General features: G+C 45.8%; 1 protein-coding gene across 1 annotated transcript in view; it reads right to left on the minus strand.

The window, feature by feature from the left end:
* LOC106811681 (myotubularin-related protein 6-like) overlaps positions 1-17,500 on the minus strand; it is a 108,660-nt gene that overhangs the window by 50,147 nt on the left and 41,013 nt on the right. Inside the window, exon 2 of the mRNA XM_014815383.1 lies at positions 9,676-9,792. Within this exon, the coding sequence (XP_014670869.1) occupies positions 9,676-9,792 (117 nt within the window). The remainder of the gene's footprint in view (positions 1-9,675; positions 9,793-17,500) is intronic.

Here is a 17,500-nt window from a genome sequence, read left to right on the forward strand (position 1 = left end):
GTCGGCGGTGGTGGTACTGGTGGCGGTTGTGGTGGTGGCGGCGGCTGTGGCGGCGGCGCCGGTGGCGGTGGTGGTGGTAGCGGTTGTGGTGGTGGTGTCGGCGGCGGCGGCGTCGGCGGCGTCGGCGTCGGCGGTGGTGGTACTGGTGGCGGTTGTGGTGGTGGCGTCGGCGGCGGCGGCGGCGGCGGCGGTGGTGGTGGTGGTACTGGTGGCGGTGGTAGTGGTGGTGTCGGCTGTGGCGGCGGCGCTGGTGGCGGTGGTGGTGGTAGCGGTTGTGGTGGTGGTGTCGGCGGCGGCGGCGTCGGCGGCGTCGGCGTCGGCGGTGGTGGTACTGGTGGCGGTTGTGGTGGTGGCGTCGGCTGTGGCGGCGGCGCCGGTGGCGGTGGTGGTGGTAGCGGTTGTGGTGGTGGTGTCGGCGGCGGCGGCGTCGGCGGCGTCGGCGTCGGCGGTGGTGGTACTGGTGGCGGTTGTGGTGGTGGCGTCGGCTGTGGCGGCGGCGCCGGTGGCGGTGGTGGTGGTACTGGTGGCGGTTGTGGTGGTGGCGTCGGCGGCGGCGGCGGCGGCGGCGGTGGTGGTGGTGGTACTGGTGGCGGTTGTGGTGGTGGCGTCGGCAGCGGCGGCGGTGGTGGTGGTGGTACTGGTGGCGGTTGTGGTGGTAGCGTCGGCAGCGGCGGCGGTGGTGGTGGTGGTACTGGTGGCGGTGGTAGTGGTGGTGTCGGCTGTGGCGGCGGCGCCGGTGGCGGTGGTGGTGGTAGCGGTTGTGGTGGTGGTGTCGGCGGCGGCGGCGTCGGCGGCGTCGGCGTCGGCGGTGGTGGTACTGGTGGCGGTTGTGGTGGTGGCGTCGGCGGTGGTGGTGGTGGTACTGGTGGCGGTTGTGGTGGTGGCGTCGGCAGCGGCGGCGGTGGTGGTGGTGGTACTGGTGGCGGTTGTGGTGGTGGCGTCGGTGGCGTCGGCGGCGGCGGTGGTGGTGGTACTGGTGGCGGTTGTGGTGGCGGCGGCGCCGGTAGCGGTGGCGGCGGTGGTGGTGGTGGCGGTACTGGTGGTGCTATGCTATTCGGCTGCTGCTGCTGCTTCTACTGTTACTATTGTTGCTGCTGCTGCTGCTGCTGCTGCTTCTACTGTTACTATTGTTGCTGCTGCTGCTGATGATGATGCCGCTGCTGTTGCTTCTGCGGATACTACTGTTGCTGCTGCTAATGATGATAATGCAGCTCCTGCTGCTGCTGCTGCTGCTGCTCCTGCTGCTGCTGCTGCTGCTGCTCCTGGTGCTGCTGCTGCTACTGTCTAATTACTGCTGCGGCTGCTGCTGCTGCTGCTACTGCTGCGGCTGCTACTGTTTAATTACTGCTGCAGCTGTTGCTGCTGCTGCGGCTGCGGCTGTTACTGCTGGTGTCGCTGATGCTGCTACGCCTCACATAAACTACATCGGTTGAGAAACAATTTCTTCTCTCGCGACAATTAACATGATGCACATTGCCGCGTTACGATCCGGTATGGATCGTAACGCGGCGAGTGCAGCTAGCTAGCACTATACCATAAACTAGTTATCCACGCAACCACGTATAGATCTGCAGTCATACATAGCACACCTGCAGTCATACCCTCTGATTTATTCATGAGTACCGCAGCCGTGCTACGTGACAGTCACATCGAAGCACGCAATATTCGCCGGATGTGTGGACCGCCCGCGGGAGAATCCCCTTCCCCTGTGCGTGCGTGTGCGTGTGCGTGCGGTGCTGTTATTGATGATATGCGGGAGAGAGAGATCCAGGCCACACGCCGAGTAAATCATCATCCGAGTGTCAAAATTAGTAGGATGTGTTTTTATGAGTATACTGCGTTATTTATATGTAATATAGCTGGCAGACCATAAATACACACACACACACACACATATATATACGCAATATAATATCCACGACGTTGATGAAACTAGAGTGACCGTTGTGGCTTTCTTATTTGGCTAAGCTGTCGACACATGCACAGCAACGACGCACGCACGCGCGCGTGCAAACTCGCGCCTCACCACCCTCCATGTAGCTACTGCATGCGGTTATTCTTATTCTAAAGATGCGGTGAATGACTTTCTCTATAGAGAAGACGACAACGGTTACAGCTTCACAATTCATGGCTTGGAGCAAGGAATAATTTTACAGAGTTAAATTTTTAAGGAAAATTTACAGTTGAGTTGAGTTGAGCGTGCATGGTGCGTGCGGGAATCTTGCACGTTCTGTCATATACTGCACTGTGTTGAATTAATGCATGAATGCAAATTGACTCGACCCGCAAGGCACCTGGGTCGTTACAATAATAAAATGATGGTGAATAAATGCCGATTATATTCACCACTAACGTTTTAATGTTTTTGTGTACTATATCGCCTGATAAATCTACTTAAATGTTGTTTAAACACCTATCTACGACAAAAGCGCTGTCACGGCGCACACGCCGCTGTGAACAGCTACATACGAGATATGAGACTACCCAGTGATCGGACCCCTTCTCTGGGTGTGTCTCCCTCTCTGTGCATGCGTGCGTGTGTGCGTGTGTGCGCGTGTGTCTGTCTTCCATCCCACCCCTCTTTCTCTCTCTCTTTCTCTCTCCTTGATGATCACTGCCTCTAAAGTCCATATACTGCTCACATCACAGCCACATCAAGTGTGTACGAGCCACCTACTATACAAATCTCTACTACTAGACTACTCAACATCTTCTTTGAACAACCCAGATTTTCCGCGTCGGTCGTTAAAAATTTGAAATTCACTACGAGAATGAACGGCAAGCAGTTAATTGCAGTGTTCCGTCGAGATTCGCAACGAAACGATTCGCGTGGCTAGCATGGTGGCCGGCGTCGTGAAACATTGTCGCTGAAATCTGCACCCATCGCGCTTGTCGGCTGATGTTGGTTGAATTTATTGCTAATCGTATAGCCGCGTGACGCAAGGAAAGCTGTCTCTAAAGACCATAGTTCGTGCGTAGAATTCCGCTCGTCTTTCAACAGATATTGCCTTTCTCGGTGGGACGTCCGCATTTTCCCGGCCCGCAACATATGAAATTGGCAATAAGTTAAAAAGCCATATATGAAATAACATTCTTATTATGAAATTGCATTGGACTGTGGTTCTGATGACAGGGATAGTAGCGTAGATAGATTTGGACATGTTTGAAAAGTCCAAAATAATGGTGAAAGTGAAAGTAAAGTGAAATGAATGTAAAGAGTACATATTTATCTAGTAGAAATTATGCATTATAAGTCTGGAAAAGCTGTCGTTTCAAAATACTTCACACACTTTTACCCCATTGATAGGATTTTAGAAAACTTAAAGCCTACAAAGAATTTTTCCTTTTACAATATACACGTGCAATCGCGGCATATTGTGACATAAGCCAGACAAGTTATGAAATATGAAATATTTGTTTGCGATTCTTTTTAGCCGATTTAAGTTCGTTTTTAATCAAAATAGAAAATCTCATATTGCGACCATTCATTCATTATAGATGGACAGGAAGAGAACAAAACATCAATTTCTCAGTAACTGCGATAATTATCCAGTAGATCATTGATACCCTAAAAACAACCGAACCGCTCCGAGGAAGCAAGCAGTTGCATGCAAACAACTCCACCGTTTACACACTCACCGGTGCTGTGCAAACTCCTATATAAACTACCTTACCATATTTCAATTTTAAATCTGCCGAAATAAAAAAAAAACTCCACAACTCTCTCTCGCGCGCGCTCTCCTCTCTCTTCTTCTTCTCCCCTTCTCTCTCTCTCTCTCTCTCTCTCTCTCTTTCGCTCTCTTTTTTCTATGCTCGGCTCTATTGCGTGGGAAATAACAAGTAGACACGAGCGTCTTGTCGCGGAGAAAAAAACCAACGGGAGAAACTCGGCGCCGAATGGAGCAGACAAGTGCATGCGCTCGCTACTCGTTCGTGTTTCATGATCATGCATAAATAACACGCACGCTCCTCATCGCTGCTATCTATCTAACAGCCATCCTCGTGTCATCGACCATGTAGCGATCACCACAGCCGAAACGGGCCGAACACACGCACGCACGCACGCAAACACGCACGCACACACACACACACACGCACGCACGCACGCAAACACGCGCACGCGCAGCCATAATGAACGTACGCGCGCACGTACATTCATACATCATTTTGTTAAAACTATCCAAATTCAGACTCGAAAAAAACCTTTACCTCTGAACTCGCCTCCTCGTTCCTTTGCTCCGCTCGTTCCTTTTGTTTTCTTTCATTGTTTTTAACTATTTCGCTGACAGTATCAAGTTATCCCCATCGCGTGTTTCCCCTTTCCATCTCCAAATTTTTTCCTCTCTATAACTATTTCGCCGACAGTGTCAAGTTACCGTGTGTTGCCCTTTTCGCCGGCACGGACACCACAAAATGAGATCAATTTCACCAACGTAACGCTGATAAGGCCTGGAAGTGAATTTCAATTACGCTCGGGAGGGGAAAATTACGCTCGGTCAATAAAACGCACTATCACGCGCGCGGCTTTAGATTCCCGAGACAACGACAACACGGCCAATTGAAGCCAACACACGGACTGCCGCCTCGAGTGTCAATGTTAGCACAGCTAAAAGTCTTTCCCGATTCCTAACGTGGCCCGAGATCGGTGGCTCGCCTCAAATAACATTGACTGTCATTATTTTGATTTTATGTCCACACGCGTCTTTTTTCACGCGCGTCCACACCGCTAACCGCTATATCGGCTCGGCATCTAGCCCGACCCCCAACACCGTCTGCTTAACATAACTCCCACAGACATAGGAGAATGTCTGGTACGGTCTAGTATATAGTTCTTACATATAGCAGACTTTCTGGTATAGTCTGGTATATAGCTCGTATGTAGGAAAGGGATTTTCTGTTAACTCCGATTTATATAGCAGACTTTCTGGTATAGTCTGGTATATAATTTATTGCCATATATTAAGTATTGAAGATCTGCAGCAAATAGGCAAATAATGACCAATCTAGCAAATTGCCCTGGCTAGCTCAAATCGCTTTATGATTTGAGATTCAGATTACGGGTATATATATATATATATATATATATATATATATATATCCATAACATCCAAGCTTCCATGCATATATATATATATATATATATATATTATATATTATATATGGAAGTTTGCGCCAATCCACGGCCGTCCGATGCGTCAAACGGCGCCGCAGACGAACTATGGTCTGAGTCTAATTTCCCATGGCAGATGTGATGACGCCAATGCGAGCGGACCCACGATGGCCACCTTACCGTAGTAGGCTCTAGTATATATATTGGATATAAATAATTATTACACAATGATAACCGCTAAACACGTGGACGTCAGCTCTCTTCTGGCCAAGTTCTGGGCAGATAACGATATCTTTCGAGTGATTAATATTGCCGCTCGCGCTAACTTCATATTCATAGAACCACGACCATGGAGCCCGTCCTGTCATTCCAACTTTGTCTTACTCTCTCTCTCTCTCTCTTCTCGTCTCTCTCTCTCTCTCTCGTCTCTACTCTCTCTCGCTCTCCTTTCTCTCTTTCTCTCTCTCTCTCTCTCTCTCTCTCTCTCTATAATATATATATATATATATATATATATATATCTATATATATATAGGATCTGCCTACAATGCCATGATCAGGTCACTGTGACGGCAGACGAACAGTCAAAAAGACTCTTGGTTGACGGGGATTAAAAGCGAGAATGCTTGTTACAGCATGCAGCATAAGTATCATATGATAAATATGAAACACGGATCATCTGATAAAGATGAAACACGGATCATATGCAAAGATGAAAACACGGCATCATATGATAAAGATGAAACACGGATTCATATGATAAAGCATAAAAACACCGCGATCACTTATTGTCTGTACTTGGGAAAGGTTGTATGTTTTCTCGGCTCCGGCATCGTAGAATCGGATAGAGTTGTAAAGTTGTTGCATCTCCGCTCCGGCATCGTAGCCAGCGTTGAGTTAATGGTAGGCAGATTGCTAGGCAAGGAGTAAAGATGACTCCAGTCGCAGCAATTTGTTGTTGAGACTGACTTTATTAGTAACACAGATACAAATATATATACACTACGGCACCCTAGGCACCCAAGCCTAGGCCCACGTGTCTCGTCTTCGTCCGCTACATCTTAATTTAGAGTCCATGCCTAATAACTTACGTTGACCTGGTAATGACTAACCGCTCTCCTCTGGCTACAATGAACTAATTTTTGATCTTTTCGTCCGTGTCCTATTTAATATGCATTTCCGAAAACCGCCCGGCGACATTATCAAATCAACCCGGCAATCACCGTCTGGGTCTATGGGTGTTAGGGTGCGCGCGGTGGGTTACATTACAATAACAACAATAACTTGCTAGGGTTTAAAAGTTTCCGACAATTAGTCGCAAATTCCCTAATTAGCCCGCAAGCCCTACTCGATACAAAAACCCAAAAAATTAAAAAAATTATCTGAATAAAGTTGAAACACGGATACATATGATAAAGACTGAAATCACGAACCATATGATAAAGATGAAACCAGATCATATTTGATAAAGATGAAAACCACGGATCATACTGATAAGTTGAAACCACGATCATATGATAAAGATGAAAACACGGCATCAATATATTCATATGATAAAGATGAAACACGGATCATATGATAAAGATGAAACACGGATCATATGATAAAGATGAAACACGGATCATTATGATAAAGCATGAAACACGGATCAGTATTGATAAAGATGAAAACACGGATCATATGATAAAGATTGTAAACACCGGATATATGATAAAGATGAAACACGGATCATATGATAAAGATGAAACACGGATCATACGATAAAGATGAAACACGGATCATAATATTCATATGATAAAGATGAAACACGGATCATATGATAAAGATGAAACACGGATCATATGATAAAGATGAAACACGGATCATATGATAAAGAGGAAAAACGGATCATACGATAAAGATGAAACACGGATCATACGATAAAGATGAAACACGGATATATGCATAAAGATGAAAACACGGATCATATGGATAAAGATGAAACACCGATCCATATAACGATAAAGATGAAACACGAGATCAATAATATTCATATGATAAAATGATGAAACACGGATCATATGATAAAGATGAAACACGGATCATATGATAAAGATGAAACACGGATCATATGATAAAGATGAAACACGGATCATATGATAAAGCATGAACACGGATCATATGCCATAAAGATGAAAACGATTAATATTGATTAAAGATGAAACACGATCATATGATAAAGATGAAACAACGCGGTATCATACGATAAAGATGAAACAACGGATCATAAATTCATATCTGAGTTTAACGATGAAACACGCGATTCAATACGATAAAGATGAAACACGCGATCATATGATAAAGATCGAAACACGGATCATACCGATAAAAAGATGAAACACGGATCTATAATTATTCATATGATTTAACGATGAAACTACGGATCATACTGATAAAGATGAAACACGGGATAATAATACTTCCATATGATAAGATGAAAACACGCATCGATATGCATAAAGATGAAAACACGGATCATTACGCATAAAGATGAAACACGGCATCATATGATAAAGATTGAAACACGCCATCATATGATAAAGATGAAACACGATTTCATATGATAAGGATGAAAACCGGATCATACCGATAAAGATAAACACGGCATATATGATAAGAGGAAACACGGATCATATGATAAAGATGCAAACACGGATCATATTGATAAACGATGAAACACGGATCCATAATATCATATGATAAAGGATGAAACACAGATATTATGTAAGATGAAACACGATTCATATGCATAAAGATGAAACATCGGATCATATGCATAAAGCATGAAACACGGATTCATATGATTAAAGATGAAACACGATCATATGATAAAGATGAAAACACGGATCATATTGATAAAGATGAAACACGCGCGTTCATGAGATAACGATGAAACCACGGATCATTAATAAAGCATGCAAACACAGATCATATGATAAAGACATGAAACACGGATCATACGATAAAGATGAACACACGAATCATAATTTCATTGATAAAGATGAAAACACGCCATCATATGCCATAAAGATGAAACACAGAATCAATATGTAAAGATGAAACACGTTATCATATTGATAAAGGAGGTAAAACGCGCATCATATGTAAAGATGAAACACGGATACATACGATTTAAAGAATGTTGAAAACACGCGATGATAACGATGAAAACACGGCTATATGATAAAGATGAAACACGGCATCATATGATAAAGCATGAAACACGGATCATATGATAAAGATGAAACACGGATCATATGATAACGACGAAACAAGTATTTTGCGATGTAGAAGATGCAGGGATCTTAACTACACACAAAATGCTTATATGACGGTGAGGGGATTCACACCCACAATGAGACGTACGCACAAACCACGTACCCACCCACCATGTAACCACGTACCATGTACGTACCCACAATGAGACGTACGGTGAAATATACGTTTAACGCTGAGATGAAGCGATGCGCACGAATTTCCAATACAAAATACAACGCAATTTACGAAAATTTCGAAAATTTCGCGGGTTAAACGAGAACTTTGATCGGCGGGTATTGACTTGTGCACGGCAGTTTCAGCCGATTTCAACTGTCAGTATCTCCTATATAACACGAATCACGCACGAATCAAATCCACGCTAATATATTAAATGATTATAAATATAATATATAAAATTCAAACCCGTTGCGGTTATTACGCAGCCACTAACATTACGCTGCTAGCGGACTTTTGATTTATTGCATCCTCCTCAGGAATACCATTTTAACAGCCTACGTCATCCATAACACCAGCTTCCCTGCTGCCGCACGGGAACACAACCACACGGAGCTGTTATTTTACGTGCATGCATAGGTTTTTTCTCACACAAGTGCTTGCCGGCAAAGAGGTTTTTTATGTCGGCGCGAACAATCCTCGTGGGACAGACGACAGCACGACCGTCGCGAGCAAGCGCGCGCATGCGCAGTCTGTGTGATGAACACAAATATATTTGTAATGCTGCATGCATGCGTGCACTCAGATCTCATACACAACATATGTACGCAACCGAGTCCGAGTGATTTGAGAATCTTGCATATATACGTCATGGGCTTCGATGGTTACGAATTAATCTCGTAGCTATAGGCTCCGAGTATTTACCGCGGGGTGGCCATGCGCTAAATCAATGTTCGATTATTGGATTTCCACATTCAAAGAAAATAACTTGCCCAGTCGACTGCGTGTTTTTAATCGGAAACGTAATCGAATATTGGATTAAGCTTCTGTGACAGCAACGCAAACTCTCGCTCTTTCTATCTCCCCCCCCCTCTCTCTCTCTCTCTCTCTCTCTCTCTCTCTCTCTCTCTCTCTTCACTTGTGTGTCCCATTACCAGTCTCCCTGTATATGACCATGCATACGTACCCAAGTCTCTTACTCTCCAACATCACCACCTTAATTCTCTCTCTGTGTACGTTCCCATTTCCCCTACCACCACCTTCTCTTTATACCCACCCACGCCGCCCATCGCCACCTTCTCCTTAATACGTACCCATGTCTCTCGCTTTCGGTCGGTGTCGACAAAGATAAGATGTGTCGTGGTGATATATAGGGTGCCGATGCTAGGACGACGCGCCTGGTAACGGTCCAGCAGGCGCACGTTTTCCACCTACAAACAAGTGAACAGAAAAACGTTTGAAAGTAAACCGCCACGGCTGTCATAGTTGATGCCATCGATCGTGTCGTTTTAGTGTGCGCATGTGAATGTGTGTGCGTGCGTGCGCGCGCGCGTGTGTGTGCGTGCGTGTGGGTGAGTGCGTGTGTTCGTGTTCCTGTGCGTGGGTGCGTGCGTGCCTCCCCAAGTGCGCGTTTGTGTGTGCGTGCATGGCCCCGAGTGTTTGCATTGATGTTCGTGTGTTCACATGTTCACGTTCGTGTTACATGTCTTGTTGACGTACGTGCATGCTATATACATACGCGCATGTTGCTATGTTTATGTTCGTGTGTTTATTGTTTATGCCTTGTATTGAGTTATATGTTGGCGTTTATGGTTCGCAAATTTACTGCTAACATCATATTTCGTTTACACGCTTATATATGTAAAGAAAAACATTTTGCTAATAATATTGCGTTATGCTAATGTTTGGTAACAAGGATACATAATAGGATTTTATTAGAATATGTTGATATTTCTCATAACTTTAACATAATTATGTGAATAATAATAGGATCGCGAGATACTTTTTCATATTAAAGAATATTAATATCTTTTCAAGTATAATATCAAAATAAGATTAGATACTAGTAGGTAGGGGGTAGCTATATCATATAGAGTCGGCGATAATAATACATTAAATAATAATAAATATCATAATAATAATAACATTAATAACAATAGGCCCACCGCATTATATGATATCAGGGGTTAATAATGACAAATTTGTCATTATTAACTCCTGATGAAATGTAATCATATTAGTAATTTCCCTACTTCGTAAAATGAAGGCGAAGGGCACGCAAATAATATACTTAACATAGTATATTTAGAAACTAGACACGTAATACGTGCGTCCGCTAAGCCATTTATGGTAGCATCACTTATCCATTAATCATTAACAACGTCTTATACACGCACCACAAGCTAAAAAACTAGAGAGAATAGAGAACTAGAAATACAGAGCTTTTAAATGCTTCACTTGATACTCGATTTAAAGTAGGCCTAACTACTCGCAACAAAAGCCAACTGACGTGCATTTACGCTAACGTTACAGCGACTCGGGCCCTGGCTCAATGTGTATCAATAAGTATAACCCATTACAGCTATACATCCTATATGCATAGATCGTAGTCCCCTGGTCATTCCCTTCAATCGACTATAGAGCGCTTATGAATGCGAGCAAATCTGAGTGCTCGCGAGTGCACGCATATCTTCCCGCATCCAGGCTCTGTGATTGAATATTATACAGACAGCGAGACGTGAGCGTTTAACACGCGCGACTCACTGCGTGATTTCTGCACGCTGCTGCGCTTCCCATCACCACGGTGGCTGTAGAAACATCCATTACGCTCCTCCGAGAAGCCAACATTAGACTGGTGAATGATAGCACACGTGCGCACTCTGCGCGAGTGAAGTGTCATGGCGGTGTCACGACGACATATAGCATTGAAATAGAAAGGCGTGAAGCTATCTATATATAACCCCGGGGTATAACTACACTATAGTTATGCGTCCCGGTGTAAAGTGAGTCACGTCCGTTCCCTCATTCATGTCCACGGGGCCGTGTCGTCACCGTCCCTGTTAAAACTGGCGGGTGTTGCGACCTGTGCTTCGCTGCATGTACGTGAGACACTCGTGCGACATTTTTTGTACTTCCATAAGCATGCCGCATCTGCTGCTGCCCCTACTGTTCCCGTTAGCGTTTTCGCTGATGTTGTTGTTTCTGCTGCTGCTGCTGTTGTTGTTGCCGCGGATGTGGTTGTTGTTGCTGTTGTAGTTGCTGCTGCTGTTGTTGCTGTTGTTGCTGCCGTTATTGTTGCTGTTGTTGCTGCCGTTATTGTTGCTGTGCTGCCGCTATTGCCGCCGCCGCTGTTGCTGCTGTTGCTGCTGCTACTGTTTACTGCTGCTATACTGCTACTGTTTTTGCTTCTGCTACTGCTGCTGCTGTTGCTTCTGCTGCTACTGCTACTGATTCCGGCGCTCCTCATACATACTCAGCAATCAATCAGCGTCGATGCGGCGGTCGTAAACCCGCGCTCTCCGCAACGCGATTTCCAAAAACAGGCAAACAGGCCATTGGCTGCGCGTGCGTGCAGTGCGCTGAATCGCTCTCCCACCACGCTGTAACTGTTGCGCCAAGAAGACGCCGAAAGTGAATTTCGAAGGCTCTTGCTCCCACGACGACATTGTCAGTCGCGGTCGCTTAGAAATACCTCGTTTGAATTTGCGTCGCAAGACGTATTGCATCTCATGATCTCATCGTAATTGAATCGCATCTCGCCTGATTGTCAGCACGCGGGCACACGCACCATTTCCGTTGACATTTCAGTTTAAAAATGTAAATGCAAGATTGCAATCATCTCTGGTGCTTCGTATATATAGATCGGGATCAGCCGAGTCGAATTTTGAGAAAAAGCTTTGCGACCCTGATCGGAAAAATCTATCGCGAGTATGGAACTGGATCAAACCTCGAGCTGGTTTGGACAATCGGACCCTGAATGTTGTCAACAGTTCGTGTAGTATGTAAGCGCAGCCAAAGGGGCATAGCTAGCAAGTTAACACCTGCTGTGCGCAGTCTATGCATGGAAGCGTAGCCGAGGGAGGGATAGCTAGCAAGAAACGCCTGCTGTGCGCAGTCTACCCCTAGAAGCACAGCCGATGAGCAACGCGTTGCCTCCGCCACTGACTACATAGTAACAGCTTCCTCTAATTGGTAATTAAAGTTACACTCTACTCTAATCCACTAATCCCATCCTTCGCCGTAGTGTGCGTACATGTATTTCCTCAGCGGATAAAAGACGCTGCTAATACACTATGAATTCCGCCACGTGCCGCCGCGATGCTATTAAAGCGCCGATGTCTCGCCATTAACATATTAGTGTTTAACGCACGCCGATGCAGAACCGCTGAAATATCGCCTCGTATATATATATATAGACAGAGAGAGAGAGAGAGAAAGAGAGAGAGAGAGAGAGAGAGAGAGAGAGAGAGAGAGCAGAGAGAAAGAGAGGAGAGATTGAGAGAGAGCATGAGAAAGAGAGCCAGAGAGAGAGAGAGCAGAGAGAGAGAGAGAGCCGCCAGATAAAATGAACGTGTGCGATCAGTGAGGCAATGGGTTCGCATTCATGCATTCATAGAATTTGTTCCCTATAGAGGCATGTAGAAGATTATTTCTATAGGACTCTAAAGCAAGTTTGTGCTATAGAGATTTATAGGAAATTATTTCTATAGGATTCTAAAAATATTTGCCCCTATAGAGGTCTATAGAACATTATTTCTTCAAACTTCAGCGACTATTATTAGACACAATTATTGAAAATTGATTTCATAGCTACAAACAATGACCTTCACAACGACGAACTTATAACTACGATTCAGCATTTTCGCATGAATACTAACAACCAATGACCTTTCATCAACACAAGGTTCAAAATTTTCATATCCATGAAAGTGAATCATTCATGGTTGGGGAAATCTCGGCGGACTTGGAGAAAAGGTTCTTGGCTTCGTGTCCGTAAATTGCCCAGCCTCCACAGCTCGGCTCGCACAGCGAAAATAACCGACAGCTATACACGGGCACACCGGAGCACGAATAACATTAACAACCTCACTAGCGTAAAAGCGAATAGCCTTGCTGGGTTACAGCCTGCTGCAGAGACCAAAGCAAGTTCGGAGATCTTTTGCTCAACGAAGGGAGGCTAACGGGTAATAAACAAAAACGTCGGATCGCGCACGTATGACGTAAAGTAGACATGAAAAGCGGTGACATCAAAGGGTATATTCGTCTTCTTTTGCCGATATCAATAAATGCAGGGCATTGCGCAAGGGTTGTGGCGTTGGACAAGCACGCACGCCCTGCATGAGTACTACACAGATGGAACGTGCTACGTGCCACTACGTTCACACGTGCTACGTGCACGTAACGCAACGTAACATAACGTAACGTAACGTAACGTAATGTAACGTGCTACGTGCTATGTACACAACATTGTATATTGTTACTTATAATACTACACTTGTAACCACTTACTACTCATCACTGTACTGTCACAGTTACTGTCACAGTACTGTCACAGTATGTACTGTTACTGTCACAGCTGTACATAGTGCATAAAATGGTATAGATTATGATCTATATATAACATCTATATCTCACTGCTACTCTGCGTAAAGGCCTATTTACACGATGCGTCCTAGACGTACGTCCAGGCCTTATCAGATTTTCGCATATGTCCTTGACGCAACGGTGAATCTGTTTACACGGTGAGTTTTGTTCGAACATCCAGGACAAGTGGTTCCAGGGCAGGCCGCCATGAGGAGAACACGTACACGACGGCTGAAGAAAATTGCCATAGTGTCTCTTCTTGTGGCAGGAATTAAGAAAAAATGAAATTTCGCAAATAAGGAGACGAGCTTGGGTGAGACCGTGGATCGCCAGGAGAGACAAACTAGCGTATCATGCACTTCAAAAAGAGTTGGAGGAGGAAGACCACGGAAGCTTCCGAAATTTTGTGAGGACGGACATGGACACTTTCCAACAACTCCTTGAAAAGGTCACACCAATAATTCGATACAGTTCGATCAACTTCGTTGTTTCCTGTATTGGCCGGGTTCTTGCGTCCTACTTACGATGTCGCAAGAAATTAGAACATGCGTCTAGTGCATCCGATATCGCAGGGGTCACAAAATCGTGTCGTACCGCATAGTTTACACGGTGCGTTTGGACGTATGCGTCTGACTGATGCGACAGACGTACGTCTAGGACGCATCGTGTAAATAGGCCTTAAGGATTCAACGTATTTATAACGCAATTAACGTGTGCAGTCACGTGCGCTGTGTACGTGGGCACATAGTAATGCCCTCCATGTCAATGATAGGAGTTTGTGCAGCAGCGACGCGCTCTCACCTCTCACCGGCTACGGTCTACATCCCATGGCCCCATCGATTATTCAAGAATGGAATCATTTTCCCCTCAGTCAAGTTGCACAATCGACGACTGGTTGTTTGCAATCACTATTCTATTGCAGTGGAGATCACGGACAGGAGGAAATCGAGATGGCAGGCTTTTTTAAAAGCAACATCTTCAACTCAACGGTCACACGTGCAATTCCTACAATGATTTCATAACAATGCCAATTAAATGACGTGCGACTGTCTAAGAACGGTGAGGGTAACAATGTCACAATGTGACAGTGTCACAATGTAAAACTGTCACAACGTGATACTGTCACAGCGGCGAATGCGCACGCAAACCAGCCCGCGCACCGTGTGCGGGAGCCTTTAAGGTATCGCACCGACATACGGGCGCTGTCAGGTGTATCGAGTCGTGCTTGGCGACAACCAGCACTCGAGCGAGCGATCGACGCTGCCGCCATGCAGGAGTAGCGTGTGTAGCACACTCGCTTTAGTTTCTTGCGTTCGATAGTTCTCATGGAATTTTCTTACGGAAACTACGTAAGTTGCCTCTCTCTCGCAGTGATTGGATTGCGGTACGCGCGGTGCGCGACCACGTGCTAGTGAACTCAACGACGAGTCTAGATATAGCTAGTGAAGGGATTTCAACCTAGCGGCCCGGCGACGCTCTAACATGGGGCGTCTATCTTTGTTTTCATGTACTCTACGTATACCCTCATATATTCGTGCACACACACACGCACGCACACGCAGGCACGTACAAACGTGCGAACACGCACATACTCGCACTAACGCAAGCACGCACGCTCACATATCCGCCGACCCGACACACTCACTCACATCCGCACCACACACACACGCACACACGCACGCACACGCACGCGCACACGCACATATACGCACACACACACGCGCGCGGGGGGGGGGGTATGAGATGTTATGTACGGTCATGTATAGTCACACCAGTACTGAAACCTCGGCAGCCTTCATGATTAATTCTCACCGTTTCTGATTCTACATGACTCTCTTTCCAAGCGCACGCGCTATATTCACTGTGAGCCGGCATCGAACAAATACAGAACAGCGAAATGCAAACGCGAGTGTGCGCGAAGACGCGCAAAGCGCCCCCTGGGAGCCGACGAAGTCAACGGCCCGCGATGGAGACGCTGAGGAAGAGGAAACTACGATATGTGCAGCACGATGTGTAACCGCGCGCTCTCTCTCTCTCTCTTGCATGCTCACTCTCTCTCTCTCTCTCTCTCTCTCGCCGCGGCGCGTGGTGGCTTCCCGGGGCTGGGAGCAGGGGAGGAGGAGGGGGTGTCTCTTCACGAGGCTGCATGGTAATCACAGCCGACGGCAATACCGCCGCCGCCGACGGCTGCCGCCGCGAATCGTCCGTGAGCGCTCGCTTACCAAACATTAGGCTTATTAGTTTACACGCGATACATACAGGCGAGTATACAGCCGGGTTTCTCGCGCGGGGGGCATAAAATAAAACGTATTAAAAATACTGAAAAACCTTCTTTCTGTATTGCCAACGATTATCAGATGTGAGGAAATCATGATCACAGCTTAACAACGGCCGACTAGTTCATTCTCTTTATACTGATTGAACGACTATATGAGGTCTATAGACACCATTAGGCGGGACGACAAGACCCCGTGCCGTGTTCCTCAACATTTACTCACGCCAATTGATACCGCCCTCACTAGTGCGCCTGTATCTGTAACCTCATCTGTGTACTTGTATCTATACCCTCGTTTGTCCCCTTGAGTGGTTGTTGTTATAAATTGCGCTCTTGTTACAAATTTCGAGGCAAGGTGGATGCAAGCGCACGAGAAAGACCACGCAAAGTGGTCGAAGTGCTCCCTAGCTATTTATCACGTATAAGATGAATAGTTATATCGCACAGGAATAGATTGTGGTGAACTGGTAGGGCAGAATTCGGTGGAATGCACCGGCCGCGTCACGTCCGGTCGTGCTCTGTTTGACAACACCGACGATCCTACGTAATCTTAAACGATTATTTACCATTCTCCCATCATCTTCAGATCCTATCCTAAATCTCAGATTACATATTCATGAGCAGCGAGAGGTAATTATCCATTATGCAAGCCCCGTGGAGCGTGATATCATATGCGCACAAATGCATAATAAAAAATCCAATATCAAAAACACAATCGACAAGAACAGAAATTGCTCGTCTATAAGCTCCTTTCTTTGTGAAATTCTTCCATATGTGAAACTATACATTTCAGCTCATGTCGTCGTTAGCTGTCCAGTAATCCACTTACACATTCGCCCGTGGACATTTGAGGCATCGCAGTGACTGTATGATCGAGAAGCCACAAAATTCTCTTCTAAATGCGTTGACATCCTCTTCGGACACACAAGATGGATGATCAGCAGTGACAAGCTTGCTGCTGCCTCTAGCTATGTATCTAAAGCCTAGATGACATCGGTACTGAAGGCGAGCTGTACGTATAGAACTCGCCTGCATAGAGAAACCGCGCGCGTACAGTTCAAATCAATGTCCGATTAAACTGTATGACAATTAAATTGAATCCGGCTCCAATCGCATCGGAATCGTTACAATGCGCTGCGAACGTATTAAATTAGTAAATGCTTTTCATTGGAATTAGCGGACGGCGCGCACAATAGCGGGAAAAAACATTCGCATGTGCAATTAGCGGTGCAGGTTTATTCTATTGTCGAAACGCAAACTCCGGCATGTGCCTTCGATCA

Source organism: Priapulus caudatus, unplaced genomic scaffold, assembly GCF_000485595.1.
Source record: "Priapulus caudatus unplaced genomic scaffold, Priapulus_caudatus-5.0.1 Scaffold563, whole genome shotgun sequence".
Taxonomy (NCBI): Eukaryota; Metazoa; Priapulida; class Priapulimorpha; order Priapulimorphida; family Priapulidae; genus Priapulus; species Priapulus caudatus.